This window comes from Culex quinquefasciatus, chromosome 2, assembly GCF_015732765.1.
Source record: "Culex quinquefasciatus strain JHB chromosome 2, VPISU_Cqui_1.0_pri_paternal, whole genome shotgun sequence".
Classification (NCBI taxonomy): Eukaryota; Metazoa; Arthropoda; class Insecta; order Diptera; family Culicidae; genus Culex; species Culex quinquefasciatus.
This window is the reverse complement of record NC_051862.1, coordinates 49,620,910-49,642,879: the sequence shown is the minus strand read 5'-3', so window position 1 is coordinate 49,642,879 and position 21,970 is coordinate 49,620,910. Positions and strand designations below refer to the sequence as shown.

The following is a 21,970-nucleotide window of genomic DNA, read 5'->3' as shown; positions in this document are numbered from 1 at the left end:
CTTCCATATAGCCTTAATACCATAAAAATACAGGTGAACGAATCAAAACCGGGGCAATGCAAAACCGAGGCATACCTGTAATTTTTTTTCGATGCAGTTTTCGGTTTGGTTTTTTTTTTAAATTGCTTCTTTTCGTTTCACAAACGCATATGCAAAATAAGTTCATTGAGTTCAAATACGACCCCAAAAATGCTCTAATGTGCACTTAGAATTTTATAACTCCGTGATTCTATTATGTAAAACATCTTTGAAATCTTTCGTATTATAGAATTTTGGAAAATAGAATCTGGGCAGCTTTTTTTCCTATTTTACGTTTTTTCGACTCCTCGATCCAACTCCCCCTAGTTCCGTTCCGCGGGGTGTTTTACCCGTTATCTTTGACGGTCATAAAAGTATTGATAAGTGGTCATATCACACACTCCTAATTGATACCAAAAGAGCGCCCATGCGCAAGGTACTTTGTAGAACTCTCGGCAGGGAAAAGCTACAAGACTCTCCCACCGCCGGCTCAGTCCCAATCTCTCCAGCCGCGTGAACAGGTGCTTGTAGTTAGTTGAGGCCTAAAAATATCCGACAAACTGTGTGATAAAAATGTGACTTTTGTGATAGCATGTTAATTCCTGTGTGAGCGTTAATTAAAGCAGCCAGTTACGTCACCACGGTGCTGCGTATTTCGTTGGGGGCGCAAATATTTGCTCGCGAATTCATCATCAGCTGTGAAATTGTTGAGGAAGACCGGTTCCGTAGTACGCACCGCCGCTGGTTTGCGACAGTCGTCTACGCGCAGTAGGGACGTTCTTCCGATAAGACTCGTAGTGATCTCTGCCGAGTGTTCAGTACACATTACGCGGTACGCGACCGGACAACGCGTTGAAAGTGGACAAGTGTTCTTGGAAGGAGTGATAACTGTGCTACACCTCGTTTCTTGAAGTACCAAGGTTGAAGATTGTGCGATATTGGACAGGGTTTCGTAAAATAGTAACACTCAAGAATCTTGTCAACGAGATTGTGTCAGTGCGATTGCATAAAGTTGGGCAACATGCGCCTGAAAGTAGGCACGGCATTGTTGTTCTTGCTAGTTCTAGCAAAACAAGGTCGAGCTCTTCCGGGACTGCTGGAAGGAAGTGGCGACTACGATGACACAGAGGTGCTCGGCACCTCGAAGAATCCGTACGCGGCTACCAAATCGGTAGACGACGAAATTCCGGATTCTGGCGATACCGACGGTGCGAACTACCCGGAGGATGACGATGATTACGACGTTACAGATGACGGTGGTGAGTCCGTACAAAGCAACAACGCTACCACCAATACAAAGTCCTCGATAGCTTCTCTGGACACCGGACCCATCCGGTTCAACCTGATGGAGAGCTTTGCAACCGATGTCAAACCAATTGACGAAGACATCTTGGATCCAATCGAGTCCGACGATGGAATCTACCCTGAAGATGAGGACGATTACAACATTACGGATGTCGGTAGCGAGTCCGCCAGTACAAAGTCCCCGATTGCACCGCTGGACAGTGGACCCCTCCGGTTTAATCTGATGGAGAACTTTGCGTCGGATAACGATACGTTTGAGCCGGCGCAGACTGCGAAGAAAGAACCGGAAGTTCAAAGCTGTAGCGGACACAAGGTATGTCGGCTTGTACGTCATTCACGTGTGACAACCGTTTAAGATGTTGTTGTTGTTGTTGATTTTATTGGGGGAACTTTAACCCTATGGGTCATTCGCTCCCGTAAACCGTTTAAGATATTCGAAAAGTAATGTTCTGATAAACTCTCCGGGTGAATCACACTGTAATCAGTTATGATTCTACTGAGGGGGGTTGCTCCTTCCGAGAAATTTCGATAAATTACGAAAGTCGGTAAAAAAAAACAGGTTAGGGTGCAGTGCGTTCTTTGCTCAAAGGTTAGGCTCTTCGTTAGGGGGTAGGTAGACAGCGGCAGAGGTTGGGCTTCTTGACTGATAAGAATCAGCGCTGGTCTGTGGAATGTGTGTGTTTGCAAGCAACGGTGCAGTTGATCGAAAGGTGACGAATGTGAGGATAAGACGGTAGATTACATAGTTGCGAATGTACTTGATTGTCTTTAGAAACATTTCTTGGGAAAGAATCATTGTAAATGAAACTTTTCATTCAGAAAATAGTTTCAAAATGTCGTTTTAAGATTCCAATTCAAATTAAGAAATCCAGATATTTTTTTTTTTTGAAAAGGTCCAACAAACAAAATTGTCAAATTATGCTTTTTGGGTGTTTTTGGAATAACTGCATCAAAGTTAGGATACCCAAAAAGCTAAAAAAATAGAAAAATGTTCATTAACCTTTAAAAACTAACGGAAATTAGCAACAATAACACCGTCAAGCAATCAACAAATATTTATTGAAAAGTTACTTAACATCGAACTACCATCAAAAACTCTGTTTCTTAAAGCCTTGAATCGTGTTTGATTTATGAGTAAAGTTTATCAAACATCAAACTTTTGTAGCTATATTAAAAAATGAATTTTCAGTGTTAAAGAAATAGTCTAGCGTGACGTCACAGTCTCACGTACCCCCCTCTCCCCCTTGTCACACTTGCGACAACCCCCCTCCCCCCTAGAGCGTGACGTACTTTATAGATGACGCCTAAACTATGAAATTTGTAAAATTATCTATTCTGCCCATCATTGAAAAAACGGCTAATATCCACTTTTGGCAAAAACTAGATATTAGCACCAGGTGGTAGAGGATGTTCCAACGCATCTTCTGGAACTTGAATTTTACTGAAATAGTGTTTAGACTTGGCTGCCGATGCGAAAAACCAAACGGCTAATATGCCACTCTTATGGGAAATTGCCTTGACGGAGATTTTGTGACAAACACTAAAACGCGTTTTTCTCGGAATACTTGATTTGGCATAATAGCCGAATTTTCAATTATGGGCAGTATTTGTACACTTTTTCAAAAATAATTTTTGTTTTAAATATTTTGAAATTATTTTAATGGAAAGATCACAATATTTTACAGAATTATATTTTTAAGCATTGATAATCGAACCAATAATCCAAACTAGTTAGGTGACACCGAGAAAAAATAATTTTCATCGATTCGAATTCTTTGTGAGGCTGTAGGTATTTCAAAAGCTAATTGCCAGAATTTCATGTTTTGTTTACAAGGTTACTTTTGCAAAATGCAAAAAAAAAAACGGAAAGAAATCGAACATTTTTACCTAAAATTTTCTATAACATGGAAATAGTAAATTTAATTTAAAAAATAAAAAAATTACGTACTTTTTGATTGCATAATTCTATCGAGAACTTGATGTTGGCATATCAGTAATTTGGTGTTCAGTTACAGCTAGTATAAAGCATTTTCGACTTTCGACCGGGGACTTCAGGAAACTGCATGCGTGTCAGATCCCTAAAAATTGTACGGAGAGCACGATGACTGCAACCAGAAGAGAGTAATTGGGTCTCAAAGCTACAAAGTTATGAGCATAAGACAAAATTTCAAAAAGTGGCGGTGTCAAATATAAAGAAATGGCCCAAAGAGCTCCAAACTTGAGATTTCTTTTAACTTGATTGATGAAAATTTTCTCCAAGTTTGGTCGAAATCAGTGATGGTCGAGTCCAAAAGTGTACACGGTAAATCTCAGGGTTATTACACTTCAAATGGAATAGCGCACTTGTAAACAACATTATTGGATCGAGCTCAAACTTTATGGAGCACAACATGCAAGAATACCAACCTTCATCCGAATCGGACTGCACCTTCCTTTTAAGCACACTCCAAAGTTTCGTTTTTTTCGCGTTTTTTCGTAACTTTGCCATTTCGACGTCGCCTTGCTATCTTATCGTACGGCGCTTCCAACGTTCCGAGCAAAACTCGTTTTATTGTATGATCTTGAATGAACAAAAACTAGAGTACAAAATGTAAACAATAAAAAACACGTTTTGTTTGGTTGACCATTCTGTGCATTGTCCCGAAATTTGGCTGAATTAGGTTGCCGGAGTCCCGAGTAATAATTAAAAATATTTACTGTTGTCGGGCATGTACGTGTGTCAAACGCGTTCTAACCTGAAATCCCTTTGGCCAGTTGTCGCATTTACATCAATTTTCTGGTTGTGACAAGATGGCACGACTTCTTCCATAGTGAGTGACAATGTAAGGTTTTTTTCGGTTTAAATCGAATTTAAGGGATCTGTGAAGGTCAAAAGGTGAGGCATTGAGAGTTGCACAAAATGGGGTTTTTAACTCAACTAGGCCCAACATGCTCGTGTGACAAGTTAGCATGACAACGACGATTTGCAAACAGCGATAACTTGAAATCGAATATCCATAACCATAATCCATATTTTCGATTTAGGACTAAGTTTGAGTTTGATCATAAAAAGATGCCTTTCAATTGTTTTTTTTTTGTGTCCAGGCAAAGTGATATAACAATCGAACAAATAGACTTTGCAGAAAATATTAGTTCTGCAAAAAATAATAGAAGAAACTTGAATGGTGAAATATGAATGGTGAAATATGGATATCAGTATGATTCATTACCTAAACAGCCATGAAGGCTCGGCGCTAAGGTGCAAATCATCAAACAACATGTGTCTTCGGCGTCCTTCAACCAAGCATGCTACTTGATATGTATCATCAATCGTTCCGATTACCACGCTGAATGATTCAATCGAAAAATTCCTCAAAAAATAGTCCATCGTCATTATCAAAGCGAGGACCAGTGCTTATCGCAATCCCCGTACCTGACAAACGTAACGCGCTAATAATAGTCAATAATTTCATCATTCTCTTCCCGTCGAAAGTAACCTCCTTCGTTTTATCTCTCATTTTTCCCACGAGATTAGAAGCTCGCATCGCAGCCGGCTTTTGTCAACAGCACGGTCAACGTTATCAGGAAGTGCTGCCCACCGGGTGAAAGCATCCAGCTGGGTGACCGACCGGGTCAGGCCGCCCTATGCCGTCCCGGGGAACCGCACGGACCCTTCCAGGTGGAGGCCATCTACGCCGCGTTCTACGAGCTGTGCATCGAAGATCTGGAGGAGCCGGTTCCACCACCCCTCGGAGTGGCCTACGGAAATCCGTGCACCCACGAGCACGACATGCTGACCTACAGCCAAGAGTGGCACGATCTGCTGTACGTGGTCCAAAACGGGTCGCTGCTGGTCACCAACGGTCACGCCAACTCGTGCAACCTCTTCGATCTGTACTGCTTGGACGTGAACCGCGACGGAGGGGCGCTGACGGCGTACGTGTGCTACTCGGAGGCCCGCTGGAACCTCGGCGGGGACATCTTCCGAGGGCAGATGCTGGCGCTGGCACTCTGTTTGATCTTTGCCATTCCGCTGCTGCTGGCGACGGCGTACTTTTACGTAGCGATTCCGCGGTTTAACGATATCCACGGGAAGGCACTTTCGCTGAATTGTGTCAACTTTGCGATTGCACTGCTGCTGGAGAGCATCTTCCAGCATCGGACGAAGGGCAATGGGTCGACTGATGGTGAGGAAAAGAAATTGTGAAATTTTGAAAGAGATTGTTAAATTATTGATTTTGTTTACAGATACGATTGTGCTGGCAAACTATGCTGAGTACTTCATTCTGGCCACGTTCTTCTGGTTGCTGGTGAACTGTATGAACAATTGCATTCATGCTTGGTAGGTATCTCAATCAATAAACTATATCTATATTTTCAATATTTTTTTGTTTTTCTAGGTATTTCCTTCCAAGGGGCATCCAAATCAAAATGGGTGGCGAAAAACGTACTTTTGCACTGTACGCTGCCTTTGCTCAACTGTCGCCGTTGGCCATCATCTTGCTAAATCCACCTCATGCAGGTGATTCTCAATTGTAAATCGCAACATCGTTATAAATTTAACTCACTGTTCCTTTCATTCCAGATCACACCGCGGTCAAGCACTACTTCTTCGTGCCGATCATCGTGATCATCTCGCTGAACCTGCTCAGCTTCGTCATCACGTACTGGGGCTTCCAGCGGGTCAGCAACATGCTGATCGACCACTACATCACCAGGGGTCGACTTAGTGGCACCACCAGCGGCGATTCTTCGCTGGCCAACTTGCCCAACATCCGGCAGGTGGACGTGAACCGGGCCAAGTACATGTGAGTCCAACTAAATCACCTAACTGTGTTGTGTGATCATTTCAAGAGCGTTGCGTTTCCCCTCCAGGACCAAGTACACCGCCATGCTGTTTGTGGTGATGTCTGGCGTGTGGAGTGTCACGATTGCCACGTACTACACCACGCGGACCATCCCAATTCTGTACGACATCCTGTTCGGGCTGCAGGGCATCCTGATCTTCATCATCTTCATCTGTCTGCCGAGACCGTTCCGGACGGTGAAGGGCTGGTTCCAGAAGAACCACTACTGCGGCTGTCAGCCCGATCCGGACGAGGTGGATCTGCGGCGGAACCGAAACTCGTACCGGGTTAGTGGCACCACCAATGGGGCCAATAATGGCGCGGCTAGGGAAAGTGTCCCGCTGAACAATGTGACAGTGACGAAGGTGGCGTCTTGATCGGTGAAAAGGTGTCACTCTCGGTTTCTCTCGTTTCTATTTCTGTCGTTCGAATTTCAGTAGATAATTTTAATAAAATATTATAAGTTTTAAATTATAGTCATGTGGTTATTTTAAGTTTTGAAATAAAATCTATGTTAAATGATGGTGAAGTATGTGAAAAAGTACTCATGCATATTTATTTTGAGAGAACACAATCGGAAAACTTTTGTTTTCATCCGTGCTGTTTTTGTGGGTAGTTGTTGTACAATGAGCGTCATCATCATCTGGGGTGAAACGGGACACATGGGGCGAATTGGGACAGCTGTTTTAGCCTTGTTACTGCACAATAGTTGAATATTTTCGATTAGTTTTGGACATAACAGATACAACCAAAATAGTGCATCTTTTTCCAAATTTTTAGTTTTTAAATGCTCTAAAAACCGCTGTCCCTATTTACTATTCCCAATTCATCCCAGTTACGACGTTATTTGTCGGAGACGATGACTTTAAACATAATTTTCGAACTTTCGAAGGTATTTATAAAACAATGAGTATACTCTTTGGATATTTATTCGTAAATTTGTTCATACTGATTTGGTTTATTTTTCAGTTAAATACTATCAGTACACGTTATCCTTAACGCTTTAATACTAGAATTATGCGTGATTGTGTGTGCTCTGCTTGTGTAGAGCGTGCTCCACTTGATTCCACTCAATTTGCGCTGTGGAATCAAATGAGCTACGCCCCATTAGTCCTATCCTTTCACTGACTCCCTAACGACCACCCCATATCACAGCAGTGGAACCTCCGTCTTCCGGTCCAGCGTTTTCATCTCGCGCTCCATTTCCCGCTCTGCCTCGACCGCTCGCAGATCGATCGAACCGGAATAGTTCCAACACTCCCGGATGATGGTCCACTTTTTGCGCCCTCCAATGAATAGGACCCCGATGAGCAGGCCCTGGAAGATGACGGCGTACGCGGCGCCGATTCGCAGCACGTCCTGGCCACTGCCGGGGTGACTTCGCATCGAGGTGTACGCCAGCCAGCAGACCACGGTGAAGATGGCTTCGACCGTGCAGAGGCGGTTACTGGAACAATAAAAGGATTATTAATTGATTCTAGTAAAATCAGTAAAAAGTGTGATTCCTTACACGGCCCGGAGGTCCTTCAGCCGCTCCCCGTTGATCCGGGGCTGGGCCGTAAGTGCCTCGGTGTAGGTCAGTTCGGTGTAGTTCTGCGCGGACACGGCGAACCGGATGAACTTGCTGTCGGCCAGAGTCCGAATGGCACGGTGACTTAGATAGAGGACTACCGCGATTGCTAGGTAGTAGATGTACAGCACCAGGTGGAATATCAGGGAATCTAGAAACAATGCAAAACGATGTTAGTACGAATCAACTCTTCTTTCGATGAATCAAGACGTACTTCTCCACGGCAGGAACAGAGGTAAGATGGTGATGATGTACAGCACCCCCAGGAAGATGAACACGTCCCGTTTGCCCCGGGGCTCGAACTCCATCCCATTTGGAAGGTAATACGCCGCGTACAAGTAGTTGTACACGTTCATGAAGAAAAACGCGTAGATGGACGACATCAGGAACACGTGGGCGAAGACTAGAAGGACGGCTGGAAGAAAACAAAAAAATGGTTAAAAAAACAGAAACGCAAATTTGAGCATTTATAATTCGGCGTGATGCTATCTTGTCGCATTTTGCTTTTTGACGTTTCGAGAAAAACTAACATATCTTTGACCACATGGAAAAAAGGAGTTCCCTGAATAGAGGAGAAAAGCAACTCGCGACAAAATTTTGAGGCTAGGAATTTTGACAGGTATGATTTTCATAAATTATTCGCCTCCTTTTCTCTCCCACACAAAACCTGGGAACGAGGTAGCTGTCAAACTAGGCCAAAATGTTAAAGTCACTCACAAAATGAGAAAATCGTGACGTCAGAAATGAACTCAAATCACTCAAAGTTCATTTTGTGAGTGACTTTAACATTTTGGCCTAGTTTGACAGCTACCTCGTAAACAAGCGTTCATGAATTTGAGTTCCCAAATTCATGAACGCATGTTCACGATTTAGGGAACTCTATTTTCTCCGTGCAGTTGTTGCACTCACAACAATTTTCAAGATGCTGGTCCAGATTAGATTAGATTAGAATGTTAAAATAGTGATCAGCTCCAAATCAGCTCGAATAAAAATTGAATATACGTTGACGAAACCCTAGTCAATGCTAATAATCTTAAAATTTCAGAGACTCACCAGTACTATCGGGATCAATGCACCGATCGTCACAGATTGCCAGCGTTACCATTATCAACCCCACCAGGAACGATCCAGCATGCCCGGCCAGCAAATACCCGAAGATATCGTTCAGCTGTGGCACAAAAGCGTACGCCAAACAGGTGAACAGCAGCGTCAACGAAGCCAGCACCATCCCGATATAAATCAGCACCGCCGTAGATTTCAACTCTATTCGATGCACATCATCGTCACACACTTTGGCAAAAAGTCGAGATTTCCCGTCTATTTCTACGCAGTACCGGTTGAACACGGTCATGAAACTGTCCTCGATCAGCACCAGCAGCGATCCATTTTGGATCACAAACAGCTGATCGCCCTGTTCTCGACTGTACTGGAAGGTCTGGTTACTTCCGAGACACATGTCGTTGGGTTCGTAGTTGAAGTGCAACCGGTTCTCCTTGTCCTCGATGCACTCGGAATCACCGTAGAACACGGCGTAGATTGTTTCCACGTCCACTGAGGCATTTCCCGGAATGCACCGAAATTGACCATTCTTGGTCTGCTCGAACATCTCCCCAAAGGGACAGCATTTCTTGATGAGGCTGTTTTTGTCGTAGACTGGTTGATGTGGTGAAAGCTGGAATGAAATTAAATACGTTAAAGTAGGCCTTTTTAAACTATAAATATTATGGTTTAAGACGTTTTGACAACTTCAATTCAAAATTCCCAGTATTTATATTTAAAATAAGAAAAATCATTTCGATGACCGCCCCACCAAACCGTCAATCTTCAACCATGTCCTTCCGGTTAGTTTATTCACCCTCGAACCACCCCTCAAAATTGTAAAAAGTTAAATCCCAGTCCCTTTCAGCACCTGTCCGATCTGTATGGAGGCTGTGGAGAGCCGGGGCAAGTTCCTAACCTGTGGTCACTTGTTTCACGATACGTGCATCGACAGTTGGTTGACCAGTCGGACTAGCTGTCCGTTGTGTCGGAACCAGGAGTTGCAGAGTCCAATTGGACAACAACAGCAGAACGGTCAAGAGCAGCCCAGGAGAGATGATTCGATCTTTCGGTTGTACTACGGAGCTTAGCAAGAAGTTTGATTGAAGATTGAGAAATGCTTTAAAACAAAAGGGGTTCAAATTTTATGTGCGAAATAAACGAATTTTGTTAAAAAGCCTGAAAAATAAAGATTTTTTATTCAGTTTAGCTTGGTTTTGCCTCTTTGCCATAGAGGAAAAAATCGTGACGTCAGAAATGAACATAAATCACTCAAAGTTCATTTCGTGAGTGACTTTAACAGTTTGGCCTAGTTTGACAGCTACATTGTCCGCAGTTTTCAGTGGGAGAGAAAAGGAGGCGAATACTTTATGAAAATCATACCAGTCAAAATTCCTAGCCTCAAAATTTTGCGCGAGTTGCTTTTCTCCTCTATTACATTTTACCTTTGTTCCTAATTCCAATCTTAGCTCACCAATCCACGATGCCCTAGTGGTGGTGTTGCAAATGAGTGATAGAAAAGCTATCAATTGATTATCTCTGCACCAAAAATATCCGAGAGTAAAGCGGCCGTCACTATAGCTTGTGAGATCTCTTCACGTGATCACGTGATTCCCAGCGATAGCATTCTCTCTCTATCACTCCTTTCCTTTTCCTCGACTATGCGCTCTCACCGCTGAGTCTCTCAATCTCTCCGAAAACTACAAAAAGAGAACGCGAGATGGCGATTAGGAGCCGACCACGCATGACGTCCCGCTAAACTGCGTTTGCGAAATTGGTTTTGTGGCGGCTTTTGTGGTTAAACGCTGTTGCGGTAGCATGATCGTGGAAGCGGGAATGAGAGAAAACAGGAAAATGTCAATCGCGAGTGTGCAAACATGAAAACGTGTTCGGCTATGTTCGGCGCTGAGAGTTTCAATAAGGAGAGAAGAGCAGTTGTATTTGAGGCATGAATATTCAGGCGGGATAATTGTAGTTGCTGAGAGCTGATATTTTGATATTTTAACAACTCTGGTTGGCATTTTTGGATGGAGGATTGACCGTGAGCGAAATTGATTTTTTTTTGATTATGTGAATGCTGAGTTCATTGATAAAATTTTCTCAGCATTTCAAAAGTGTACGGACACTCCATGTAAAAATTAAAAAAAAAGAAAAAAAAATTAACCTGAAATATCTACAACTCAAATATTATAAAAGTACTTTTCTATTTAGAAATCAATTTCAACAACTTCAAATTGTATTTTGTTTTTTTTTTTCTGAGCATTTTTGATTCTTCCAAAATACATTATGTTATCAAAAATTAATAACTTGACAGAAAACAAAACACCCGCTGATGGTAGGGCTAGTGATTTTTCGCGATTTCACGGAAGCCGCGTAATCCGTGAAATTCACCCCTGACCGTAAAATTTGGGAAACACCGTAAAATGCAGCTATATTTGAATATTCAATTGATAAATCGCATTTAAGCTTTATTTTTGTTATTCAAACATTTTCAAAGATTTTTAACAAGCATTTTAAAATCAGTTTACAAATAAAAAAGTATTTCATATCAGAGTTACAACAATTTGTGACGATATTTTTCATTAGAATATTCAACAAAATGCAGATAGTTGCTTTATTCCACAAAATTCCGAAAAGTTTCTAAAAGAACATTATTCAATACTTCCTTTAAAAAAACGCAAAAAATCATTTTTGTAAAATTTATTTTGAATAATCAAATATGTTAAACAACGATGAACAAATTGCATTTAAATAATTTGAATGTAAATTATGTGTTTTGATTCAATTGATTAAAAAATACCGATTGAAAATATATTTGTTACCCATTTTTTAATGTATTATATTTATTCTTGAATTATTAATAAATGTAAAAACTGCTTTTAATGAAGTTTTGCCAAAACTTAAACAAAAACTAAAATTTCCCCATTGCTGGGAAGGAAAGCAAAAAAAACTTTTTGCGATTCCGTCGTGAAATTACTTACTTTTCCTGTCATTCTTGAACGACGAAATGGCCTACTTTTCTGTACCAAAAATAACAGAATCGAATAGCAACACTTTTCAAAATAAATGCTGAAAAGTTCTACTTTTCAGCACTGAAATGGGTGCTGAAAAGTTGAACTTTTCAGCACTTGTTTCGAAAAGTAACACTTTTCAACATTTTTTTGATTTAAACGATTTGTTGACAAAATACATGAAAAATTGACTTAAAATTTCACTCGATGGGTATTTTTCGGAATTGCAAAAAATGTTGTATGGAACTTGTTGCAAAACTTGATTTTTTCAGCACTCTTCGTATTTATCCAACTCGGTGAACCTCGTTGGATAAATGTACGACTCGTGCTGTAAAAATCCTCTTTTTGCAACTTGTTGCATAAACTACTATTATTGCACTTATTTTAATCATTTTAGTTTTGATGAATTAGAGGTTCAGGGCGTGCTTCTTTTTGAGGTATTTAAGCAAATTAATTTGTAAAATCTCAATACAGTTAAAACAGCTAAATCATTAATTCTTGACTTTTTTATTACGTCCTATAAACAAATGATAACATTGAGTGTATTAATTTCACACCTAATGTCAATGTTCATTGGAGTAAACGGGATACACTCAATGTTTATATTTGTTTGTAAGACCTTATAAAAAATCTAGAATTCAACAAGCGGAAATTCTTCAAAATTTCCCAAAATACCGAGAAATTGCCGTGAAATTTTAATGTTTTGTAAATGGCATGCCGCGTAATTTAAATTTTTTTGCCGTGAAAAATCACTAGCTTTAGCTATTGGGTATGAGCTAAAAGTCTACTAAAACATATCAATTAAACAAAAATAAATAAGGGTTATGTTTGTAAAAATCGAGTTTTTGTAGTAAAAAGATGGGTATTCCATAAAGTAATTGAAAATCTTCTGTTCGCTGCTTTTGTTCGTGTTTGAAGTTTCGGGCCGAGACTCTTATCACCAGTTAATTTGAGATTTTTTTGATCGATTCCAATTGAGATATTTGTTTTAAAGGGCGTAAATTAAAAAAAAAGTAGTGTCAAATTTCATCTCATTTACAGAATTAAGGAACCAAAAGTATATCAAATGCTTAATACATCAATTTTGTTATTGTAATAAAATTACCTTATCCAGATTTTAACTTGAGCTAATAACGTCATTTTGTGCAACTTTCAATGCCTCACCCTTTGTCCCTCACAGTTCCCCAAAATTCGATTTCAATCCTGAGATATTCAACAAACACAAAAAAACAAAATCCGTGATTTGTTGTCACTCTACATACGAAAGAAGTTTTCTGCCACACTCTTAAAATTGCTGCAAGTGCGACAACTGACCAATGGGATTTAAGTCCGAACGTGTTTGGCACACGTACATGCCCGACTACTGTAAACAATTTTAATTATAATGCCGGAGTCCCGCATCAAAATTGTTAACATTGCGTGCTCTAGTTTTTGTTTATTCATGGTCAAACATTAAAACGCGTTTTTCTCGGAACGTCAAAAAGTGACGTATGGCAAGATAGTACAATCACGACGATTTACCCTTTTTATACTTTTACTTTTCAGAGAAAGTTGACAAAGAATGCAATTCTATTCATGACTCAAACTGATTTTGAATCCGAAAATCCCACTGCACTTCCCTATGACATCATTATCGTTCACCCACCTGCAACATTCCTGACACCCTCAAATTTGCAAAGCATTCCCTCGATTCGTTTACTCTTCCCATTCGAGATCCCATAATAATCAGCCGTTGCGCTTCGCAGTTGCAACGCTCCACAAAGAACACGATTTTTACTACTTGTCCGTTGCAGAAAAAAAAGAAATCCCTACGCTAACGTCACAAAAAGTCGCCGACGCGTCGACTTCGATCGTGATTCACACATCAAGTATTCCCCATGAGCATGAAGTATTCCTCATAAAACGACTCATTGTGCTTATCAAAACTAAACAAATGTAGTATTAATAGCCCATAATTACCTCAAACTGCGAGCAATTGGGTGCGGCATTACCGTCGCCGGTGTCATCAACTTTTGGCGCCACCGTCGTAGACGTTGTCGTTGAAGTCGTCGTAGTAGAAGTTGCTATCGTAGTCTTCTGCGTTGTTGTTGTTGTCGTACTGCTGCTCGTAGTTTCCACCTTCTCCGTTGTCGTCACCGGTTCCGTTACAACCGGCATGGGCAGTGTCGTAATTTCTTCGGCTACTTCCTGTGCAAGCACTTCCTTGGCAGACTCAACCTTGGTTGACTCATTTGAGGTTAGGTTCGCCAACTCCGCGCTGGATATGCTGATAAGAACTAGTGCAATCGCCAGCGCCAGCTTAAGTCGCGCACGTGAATGCATTTCGAAATACGCACGACCTCGGGGGAAGGCCACCAACACTGCTCCGACCGCGCCGCCGCCGTCCACTGCGCTCGAAGATCGCTCACGAACTGCGCGCGCCGGCTACCGCGGGCTGTCAACACGGAGAGGCTCACGGCACCGTACAATTAAGTCACCACTACAACCTACACCTGGTTGTACCCCCCCGACTAAGTTCTTTGTATTAAGCCGGTTGTTATTGTGGCAGAACTTGGCACGAGCACTACGAAGCACTGCCGAAGCTAATGACTTCCAGAGATTCGGTCGCCGTCGTTGGGCGTGCTTGCCAAGTCATTCATAACGGGGCTGGCGACGGCGACGGCGGCGGCGTCACTAGCCGCCGGTTTTACGTTGATGTAATGGGTTTTTGTTTCGAGAGTATCGTGAGCGCAGAGACTAAAACAACGGGGCTCCAGCCCGCGTGACCCTTGGGAGACCTGTGGAGAAATAGGGGAAAAGAGGGCGTTTAAGCTACAGATACTCAGGAAAATGTCCAATGTAAGCTAAAAAGTGCTTGTTAAAAATTGATCTAAAGTGAATTAAATCAATAGTTTTACTAAAAGCACACTTATAAACAAATAATTTTAAATTTTGAGACAATTATATTGCATAGTAAATCTATTTAAAAGTATTGCAAACTGTAATTGAGTAATTCTCTGCGTTTTCTCAAAGCGACTTTTCTTAGCATTTTTTTATTTGAAATAGCCACCATACAATTTTGCGAGCGTGTGTTAATGAGGAAATCTTTATCTTACAAAGGAATCGATTTGGTGTCTTCGGCAAAGTTTTAGCTTATTTTAATCAGCCGGCTGCGGAAAGATTGGTGTATTGAGATTTTAATATATGATCAATTCGATCGTGATTCTCCAGAAATTATTCGTCAGCGTACCTTCAGATCTGCGATGATATAGTAAGAGCTTCATTTATTTAAACAAATGATATCATAAACCCTAAAACATTTTCGTCGGCGAGTCTTCCGATCATAGGGAGGACTATTAATCAAACAATACGACTTGCTTGCCTTAACAAAACGACTCCACCGCTTCTGCACTTTTTTAAGGCAACAATCACACACCACGAACAAAGCATAATGAAACAAAAGATGAAAAATGAAACAATTTTTTCACCTCACATAATACATTATCACGGTACGGCTGAAACGCCTCTTTTCTACTGATATTTATGTGTTTTCTTAAAAGTATACTTTAACCTGAATTTAAAATGTATGTATGTATGTATGTATGATCCCCATACCCGCAGGCAACTTGGTCCTGGAACACATGTGAGCGCTAGGTGAACAATTCGATCATCTTTTACTCCGTAATCTGTACACCCACGTGCATAAGTTTTTTTGCACGAATTTTTATGCTACAAATACCGGCGCATAAAATAAAATGGTTTCCCTCTTCCCACCCCAAGCGCCGGAAATTTGTAGCGGGTGTAGGGACACTTTGCATAGACGCCCTTGTTCCCATCACGTCACTGAGGGTATGGAGCGACGAGAAATTAATAAGCATGCCCCCTAGTCGAACCTTCATTAGAGAAGCAGGCAATCCACAACTCACAGCGAACGACTAAGGGAACACCCTACCACGTATATAATAAGGTTGGCGTAGGTTGACTTTAGTGAAATGTGAGAATGTTAGAGTAGATGAAGGAATATGTTGTTATTCAAATAGGAAAGGTCTCACCAAATAAGTAATCCATGGTTTAGAACTTGATCAAACTTGATGGAACTTGAGATCAGGTAACCGAAATCTTGCACCACACGAACGACAGCTACCGGCTTGACCTTAGATGTTTCCGGACGATGGCCATCACTCAGCACACTCAATCAGGAAGCAATTGTTTAAACCGGTGGGAAATGTTGAAGCAAATTCTCGTCCACATCCAGTAGTATTTGAATGGCGTTGGTTCAGTAAGGACATTTCTGGAACACGGGGCAGGAACAACAGGAACGTTTCATGATGGCCACTTCGTAATTGCCACAGCTCCCATAGTTGACACTTCGCCGAAAAGGGCAGCAAAGTCTCCAAAATTATACAAATTTCACTCTTTTTAAACGAAAATTAGGGACCAAAAAATGACAGAGGAAAAAAAACGCGTCCGGTCGCACGCACAGATTACTTCGATCTCCACTTTAACCTGAATTTAAAATATGCAAAAAATCCGAATCGTCCAAAAGTTCTGAACCGTAACCGTAAAAAAACAGAAAATACAAATTCATAACCGTATTAAAGATTTTTTCTCCAAAAATTCATTTAAAAAATCTTCGATACCAGATTTTGGACCATCCTAAACTTTAGAGAGAAAAAATACAGTACCATCAACAGCATCAAATTTCAAAAATTACTTTTTCTGGAGTTCATGTTTAGTTTTGCAAAATAGAAAAAGAACAAAGTATAATCCTAATCAACAATAACAACAAAAATCTTATAAAATTATGAAATTTTTGGGAGTTACTTAACTTTTTTATTTTATTAGCTTTTGAATATTATTACTTTACATAAAAAAGAATTCAAAAATCAGCATATTTAATCTATGATTGAAAATTTATTTTTGGAGCTAGAAAGGCATTTTAAGGAGTACGTCCTGGATTATTGAAAAACTAGGAACTCTCAGCTTCCGAGTAATTTGTTAGTTTGTCTTTGTTCCCCGGAAAAGGCATATTTATTTGAGACATAGCGGTACAATGATTGGTTTTTCAAGGAGAGCTGAATTTCTGATGAAACTAGCTTGACCGTCAAGCAAATCAACCAAGAGTTCATGTGTTTTCAACTGAAAGGTAATTCTTTTATCGGAGTTTCGTCAATTTAGATTACCGAAACCTTGATTGTGCTGAAATTCTGCCTTCCCTGGCCATTGAAATTCATAGTGGTCCTTGAAAAAATTATTTTACATCATATTTTTGGTTGAGTCCGTTCAGAGTGAATCCAAAGCAGCAAAAAAATGATTTAATGGTATCATGTGGTTTGAATATTACAGTCCTTATTAAGACTAGTGTCCCGATTATAAACTTATTTTATTATTTCATGCTTGAGGAACGAAATCGAATCGAATTAATCGAAAGCTTATCAAAAAAATTTAAAATTCATCACGCCCTCTCTTACACATCAATTTTTTTCCTAAAGGACAAAACATTGTTTTTTTCTACAAGCTTCAAAATTTGATCGTCCTTTTTATCATTTTTATGAACTTTAAAGTGCAGACAACTAAATCGAATCAAATAACATATTCCTGCAAGTTAAAGGAATAAAAAATAATAAATTAGTTATCAATAAAGTTCAGTTTAATTCTGAATGCTCACAAATGTTCAATTTGAATTGTTTTGTACCTTTTAAATTCACGAAAAAACATAGAAAAAAGAAGTTTTAGGCAGTTTGAGAATAAATGAGAAAATAAACCAATTTTTGTACACTGAGAAACATTTTCTCAACACTTTTGCAGTTTTTCACTATCAAATACAACATTGAAAACATATTTATGAAAATTGAAAAAGTTTGAAAAAGTGCTGATTATTTAATCAGAACAGTGGTTTTCAACTTTTTTTGCTCAATTGGGTCCTAAAATTAAGCTTAGATTGCTGATATTATTTTTTACAGCAATAAAGCTTATTTTTCTGAGTACAATGACCCTTTGTACGACCACAAAGAGTTAAAAATGGATTTTTAAATCAATTTTGAAAAATCAATCTCACGGTCCTTCTTGACAGAAAAGTTCCTACTTGACAGCTCGTTCCAAGAGGACCATAGTTGATCCATTGAAAAAATGTTGTCTTGTCATTAGTTTTTTGCATTAAAATGAAAAAAAAGTGATCAGAAATGGTTTTGATCGTGTTTTTTACAGTTGTACATAAAAATTGACATAGGACTTTAGTACCCAATTCCCCCCTAAGCACAATTTCACAATTTCCCCGCCCCTCCCCCTTCCTCCACTATTCATTTTGGATTTATATGTATCAATGCAAAATATCAAAATTAAGTTTTAAAAATAGCATACAAAACGTATATACTTCTTAAGTGCTGTTGGTTATAATTCCATTCATAATACATTAAAATCTCCCAGGTAGGTTAAATGATCTCAAGAGGAAAGCTCTTTAAATAAATAAAATATATACAATTGGGTGGAAAAAAAAAACGACAACATTCTAAAACAAATCTCTCTAACATTTTTCATTTTCATTCAATAGCAACTCATGTACAAAAGTATTTTAAAACTTACAAAAACAAAACAAAACAAAATGTAAGAACTGATATGTTTTGAAATAATGCAAATGACTCAACAAAAAATTAATTAATTATTTTTTTAAAATGTAGAAACTGGCTGATACAATGTGAAATATTTAAAGAACTTTAATTTGTTTTAAAAAAAATGAAATGTTTTAAAACAGCCAAATACTCGTAGAAAAGAATTTGACTTAATATTAGTTATTTTGAACAATTATGATATTTTATAAATAAAAATTTCAGTTTGAGACAATTTCAAAGATATTTTTGCCTTTCTTTCTATAAATTTTCAAAGAAAGTTTCAGACGAGAAAATGTTTTTGCAAACCCGTTTAACGACATTGGATTTCTTTAACATGTTCATTCCCCCCAACAATTCCTCACCGGTTGAGAAACACTGAATTAGAAATTGATTATTCCTGTGTATCCAGAATTGGCGTTTTAAGCTAATTTTTATGATGTTTTTAGTTCTATTCTTTGAAAATTGTAAGTGAAATTGTAGGCCAGAATTAAGTTTCACAGTTTCTTTACTGCAGATAACGTTAAAATTTAATTGTTCGAACACAGTGCCAATTTTAGGAGCACAAAAGGCTTAGAATTAATATTTTATATTTTTTATAGAAAGAACCTTTTTTGACAGCTTGTTACATGAGACGGTTGTTCATTCAATATTTTTTAAACAAGCTAAAACTGGCAGTTCACTTACGAATTCAATGATGTGTTTAACATTGTTTATGTTAAACTATAACTGCCACACCTAAATTTTATTTTTGTTTATATTTGAAAAATCACAAATTAATTTTGAAAATTAAATAATTGTTCAAGGATAATATTTTTTTATTATTGATCCGAGACTCGAGTTATTTTTAGTGCATTGTTATATTTTTTTTATGAAACCCATTCTCCTAAATTTAACCGAACCAAAACCCCAATCCCAAATCCCATTCAGCCTTCCCAGCTGACTCGCGTCGTGTTTTTTTTTTCTTTTCGCTCTCCCACCGCGTTCCACTCTCTTTGTGTCGGAATGCGACTCTCTTGTGCTCACCTTAGCAGCTCATCACGGTTTAAATTTTAAATTTAAGCACAATCACACACTCACACAGTCAGGTAGGTAGCTTCTGCTGGGTCAATTCAGCCCCCGTTGGCCATCCGCTTGAAGTCACCTATCTCTGAGAATCCATAAATGATAATCGTTTCTTGAATTATTATGCCTTTTTTGCTGTTGTTTTCTTTTAAATCAGACCTTGGGAAGGGGAACACAAACGTTAAAAAAAACCGGATACGAATTCCCCCCGAATCATGATCACAAGGTAAAACTGAGATTTGGGATTGTCAGGTAGGGTAAGAGTATCATTTATTGTCTGTCTTAATTTTAATTTAGTTTTTTACCTTGGTTGGTCTTTTTTTAGGCTACTTTACAATTCTTACAGTAAATTTTAAGTAAATTGCTGTCCGAAAGTTAACTAAGTGTGTGTGTGTGTGCAACCAACCAAACGGGACCACGCGGTCGCTTCTTACAAATTGAGTTGTTTGCATGTATTTTTAGATCTACATTGTATACTTGCAAATAACTCGCATAGGCATTTGGAAGGTGTTAGCTCTGCCGAGCTTCGGTGACCCATTTCTACGCTGGCTAGCCGAGCGCGAGGTACTTCAGCTTTATCGACAAGCCCCGCCCTGAAGAACGTTTGTATCAATCGGATTCAAACGTTATTTAGAACTTCCGAACCCTTGTCAAATGGACAAGGACCCAGCGCGTATGTAGTTAATAGTAACAGTATTCCTAATTCCAGTCATAGCTCACTAAGTCGCGAAGGCATAGTGGTTAGCATTTTTGCTTACCAATCCAAAGGACGGGGGATCGAACCCCGATTCGAGCGACTTTGATTTTTCGTTCATGTTCAGAGTTTCAAGATTTATATTTCCTATACTTTCTCGTTGGGAGCAGATGGGAATCGAACCCAGGACCATTCGCTTACAAAGCGAACACCGTGACCAGTCAGCCACGGCCGCTCCTCTGTTCGAAAGTTAACTAAGTCACCCTAAAAGAATTGTTGGTTGAATTTACAGGTCGATATTTGCCTAGGGTAGCCGTCATATCTATGTGACGAGGGTTTTATCTGGCGAAACGATTTCAGTATTTCGACGATAGTGTGTTCCTGTTCGGAATGTGAGATAGAACATTGATATAATTTTAGTGATAAGTTATGTTTTCAAGGTAATGGCACTGTTGAATTGTGACTTTGAAGTCATTATCTACAAAAAAATGTAAACCCACGTTTGTCACACCTCAACTCCCAAGCTAGAGAAAATGTCGAAAATGTGAATATAAAAATGCCAATTCGGAAATCCATTAAAAGCCCAACCTTTTTTCCTAAGATGTGATACCTTCAAAACTTAGCAGCTGAATCTTCAAACAAACTCCAACAGAGTTGCTCTACTTCTCCCTGGCGCTAATTAAATCTTCTGTTAACCGGTCCAATTGACCTTCGTGTTGTTCACAGCATAGAACAACATCTCATCATTCTATAGCGATCTAAACCAGATCAGCGTGACTGTTTGTGCCTAGTCCACAATGTCAACATAATCTGAATCAAAACCACCTGTTCAGTCAGTTCTGTATCAATAACACCTTTCTTGACACAGCACTACATCTTGATGCTCGTGTGTCACAGCTTTATCAGCGATTCCGATAAGCTGCAACCGAACCGTCGACACACGAAGTCTTACTTACTAGTTCAGTTCTACGTTGCAAACAAACCCGTAACGCACACACCAACAGCTTAAGGTATTCGAACTTCGGCAAAGTCGGTTTGAATCTAGTCTAAACTATGATTTAACTATAATCCTGCACTGGCTCCAATTCGTTGCAGCGTCAAGGTCGTCCCTCTTCGTTCATCTTAAAATGACCTAGCTAACTACCTTGCTACTAAATTTAAATATTCATAAACCTCGCGGAACTCGCGCCCGACTTGACGCACCTACGCCGAACTCGCGAATACGAATACGCTTTATCTCTCGTCACCGTGCCTGTTGCCTCAACGTAAAAAAAAACAACAGAACTGTGTGTTAGTATATCTACGATCAACCGCCACTACCAACACCTTAACCATCCAAGTGCTATCTAATGTGCCGATTTCAGCCCGCTCAGCTATAGGGTGCAACCGTGATATCGATGTGTTTTTATTTTGATTATTGTATTGGAATAAAAATAAAAGTGTTGCGTGATACCGATCATAGGGGAACTATGCCCTTTTTCAGCCTATTTCTATTATCGGCCTATCAGCACTTTGATCGTGAATTACAGCTTTCATAAAGTGTTTTCGACTGTTCCAAGGTAATAAATAGCTCAAATTAAAGTGAGCAAGCAACTCTCCATTGTTGATACATCTGAAAATGTTGATTTAATAGTGGAAAACGGCAAAAGTGATGAGAATTGGTCAAACGGCTTAGAGTGATTAAAATGGGTATATTTCCCCTATCTGGAGTTTTTTTTTTTGAAAATGTCCAAAAACCAAATTTCCAGTTTTTGCTTTTTGGGTGTTTTTGAGTCAGGGGTATTGAAAAACACAAAAAAAGCAAAAACTGAAAATTTGGTTTTTGGACCTTTTCAAAAAAACTCCAGATACGTGGTTGA

General features: G+C 39.5%; 3 protein-coding genes across 3 annotated transcripts; 2 read left to right on the top strand and 1 right to left on the bottom strand.

Moving 5' to 3' along the window:
* The first annotated feature begins 452 nt into the window (after positions 1–452).
* Positions 453–6,660, top strand: LOC6040404 (probable G-protein coupled receptor Mth-like 14). The gene is made up of 6 exons (XM_038256826.1): positions 453–1,636; positions 4,838–5,489; positions 5,551–5,644; positions 5,703–5,824; positions 5,888–6,110; positions 6,178–6,660. Exons 1-6 carry the CDS (start codon positions 1,040–1,042, stop codon positions 6,524–6,526), a joined length of 2,037 nt encoding a protein of 678 aa, XP_038112754.1. The 5' UTR covers positions 453–1,039; the 3' UTR covers positions 6,527–6,660.
* A 400-nt stretch (positions 6,661–7,060) lies between these two features.
* Positions 7,061–21,356, bottom strand: LOC6047668. The gene is made up of 6 exons (XM_038255337.1): positions 21,068–21,356; positions 13,728–14,545; positions 8,773–9,391; positions 7,934–8,134; positions 7,660–7,870; positions 7,061–7,596 (listed from the first exon to the last, which is right to left on the bottom strand). The coding sequence occupies exons 2-6, from the start codon at positions 14,088–14,090 to the stop codon at positions 7,299–7,301; spliced, it is 1,692 nt and encodes a 563-aa protein (XP_038111265.1). The 5' UTR covers positions 14,091–14,545; positions 21,068–21,356; the 3' UTR covers positions 7,061–7,298.
* Positions 9,453–9,905, top strand: LOC6040405 (E3 ubiquitin-protein ligase ATL59). Its single transcript, XM_001849748.2, has 2 exons — positions 9,453–9,560; positions 9,626–9,905. Exons 1-2 carry the CDS (start codon positions 9,517–9,519, stop codon positions 9,846–9,848), a joined length of 267 nt encoding a protein of 88 aa, XP_001849800.2. The 5' UTR covers positions 9,453–9,516; the 3' UTR covers positions 9,849–9,905.
* Positions 21,357–21,970: the final 614 nt, after the last annotated feature.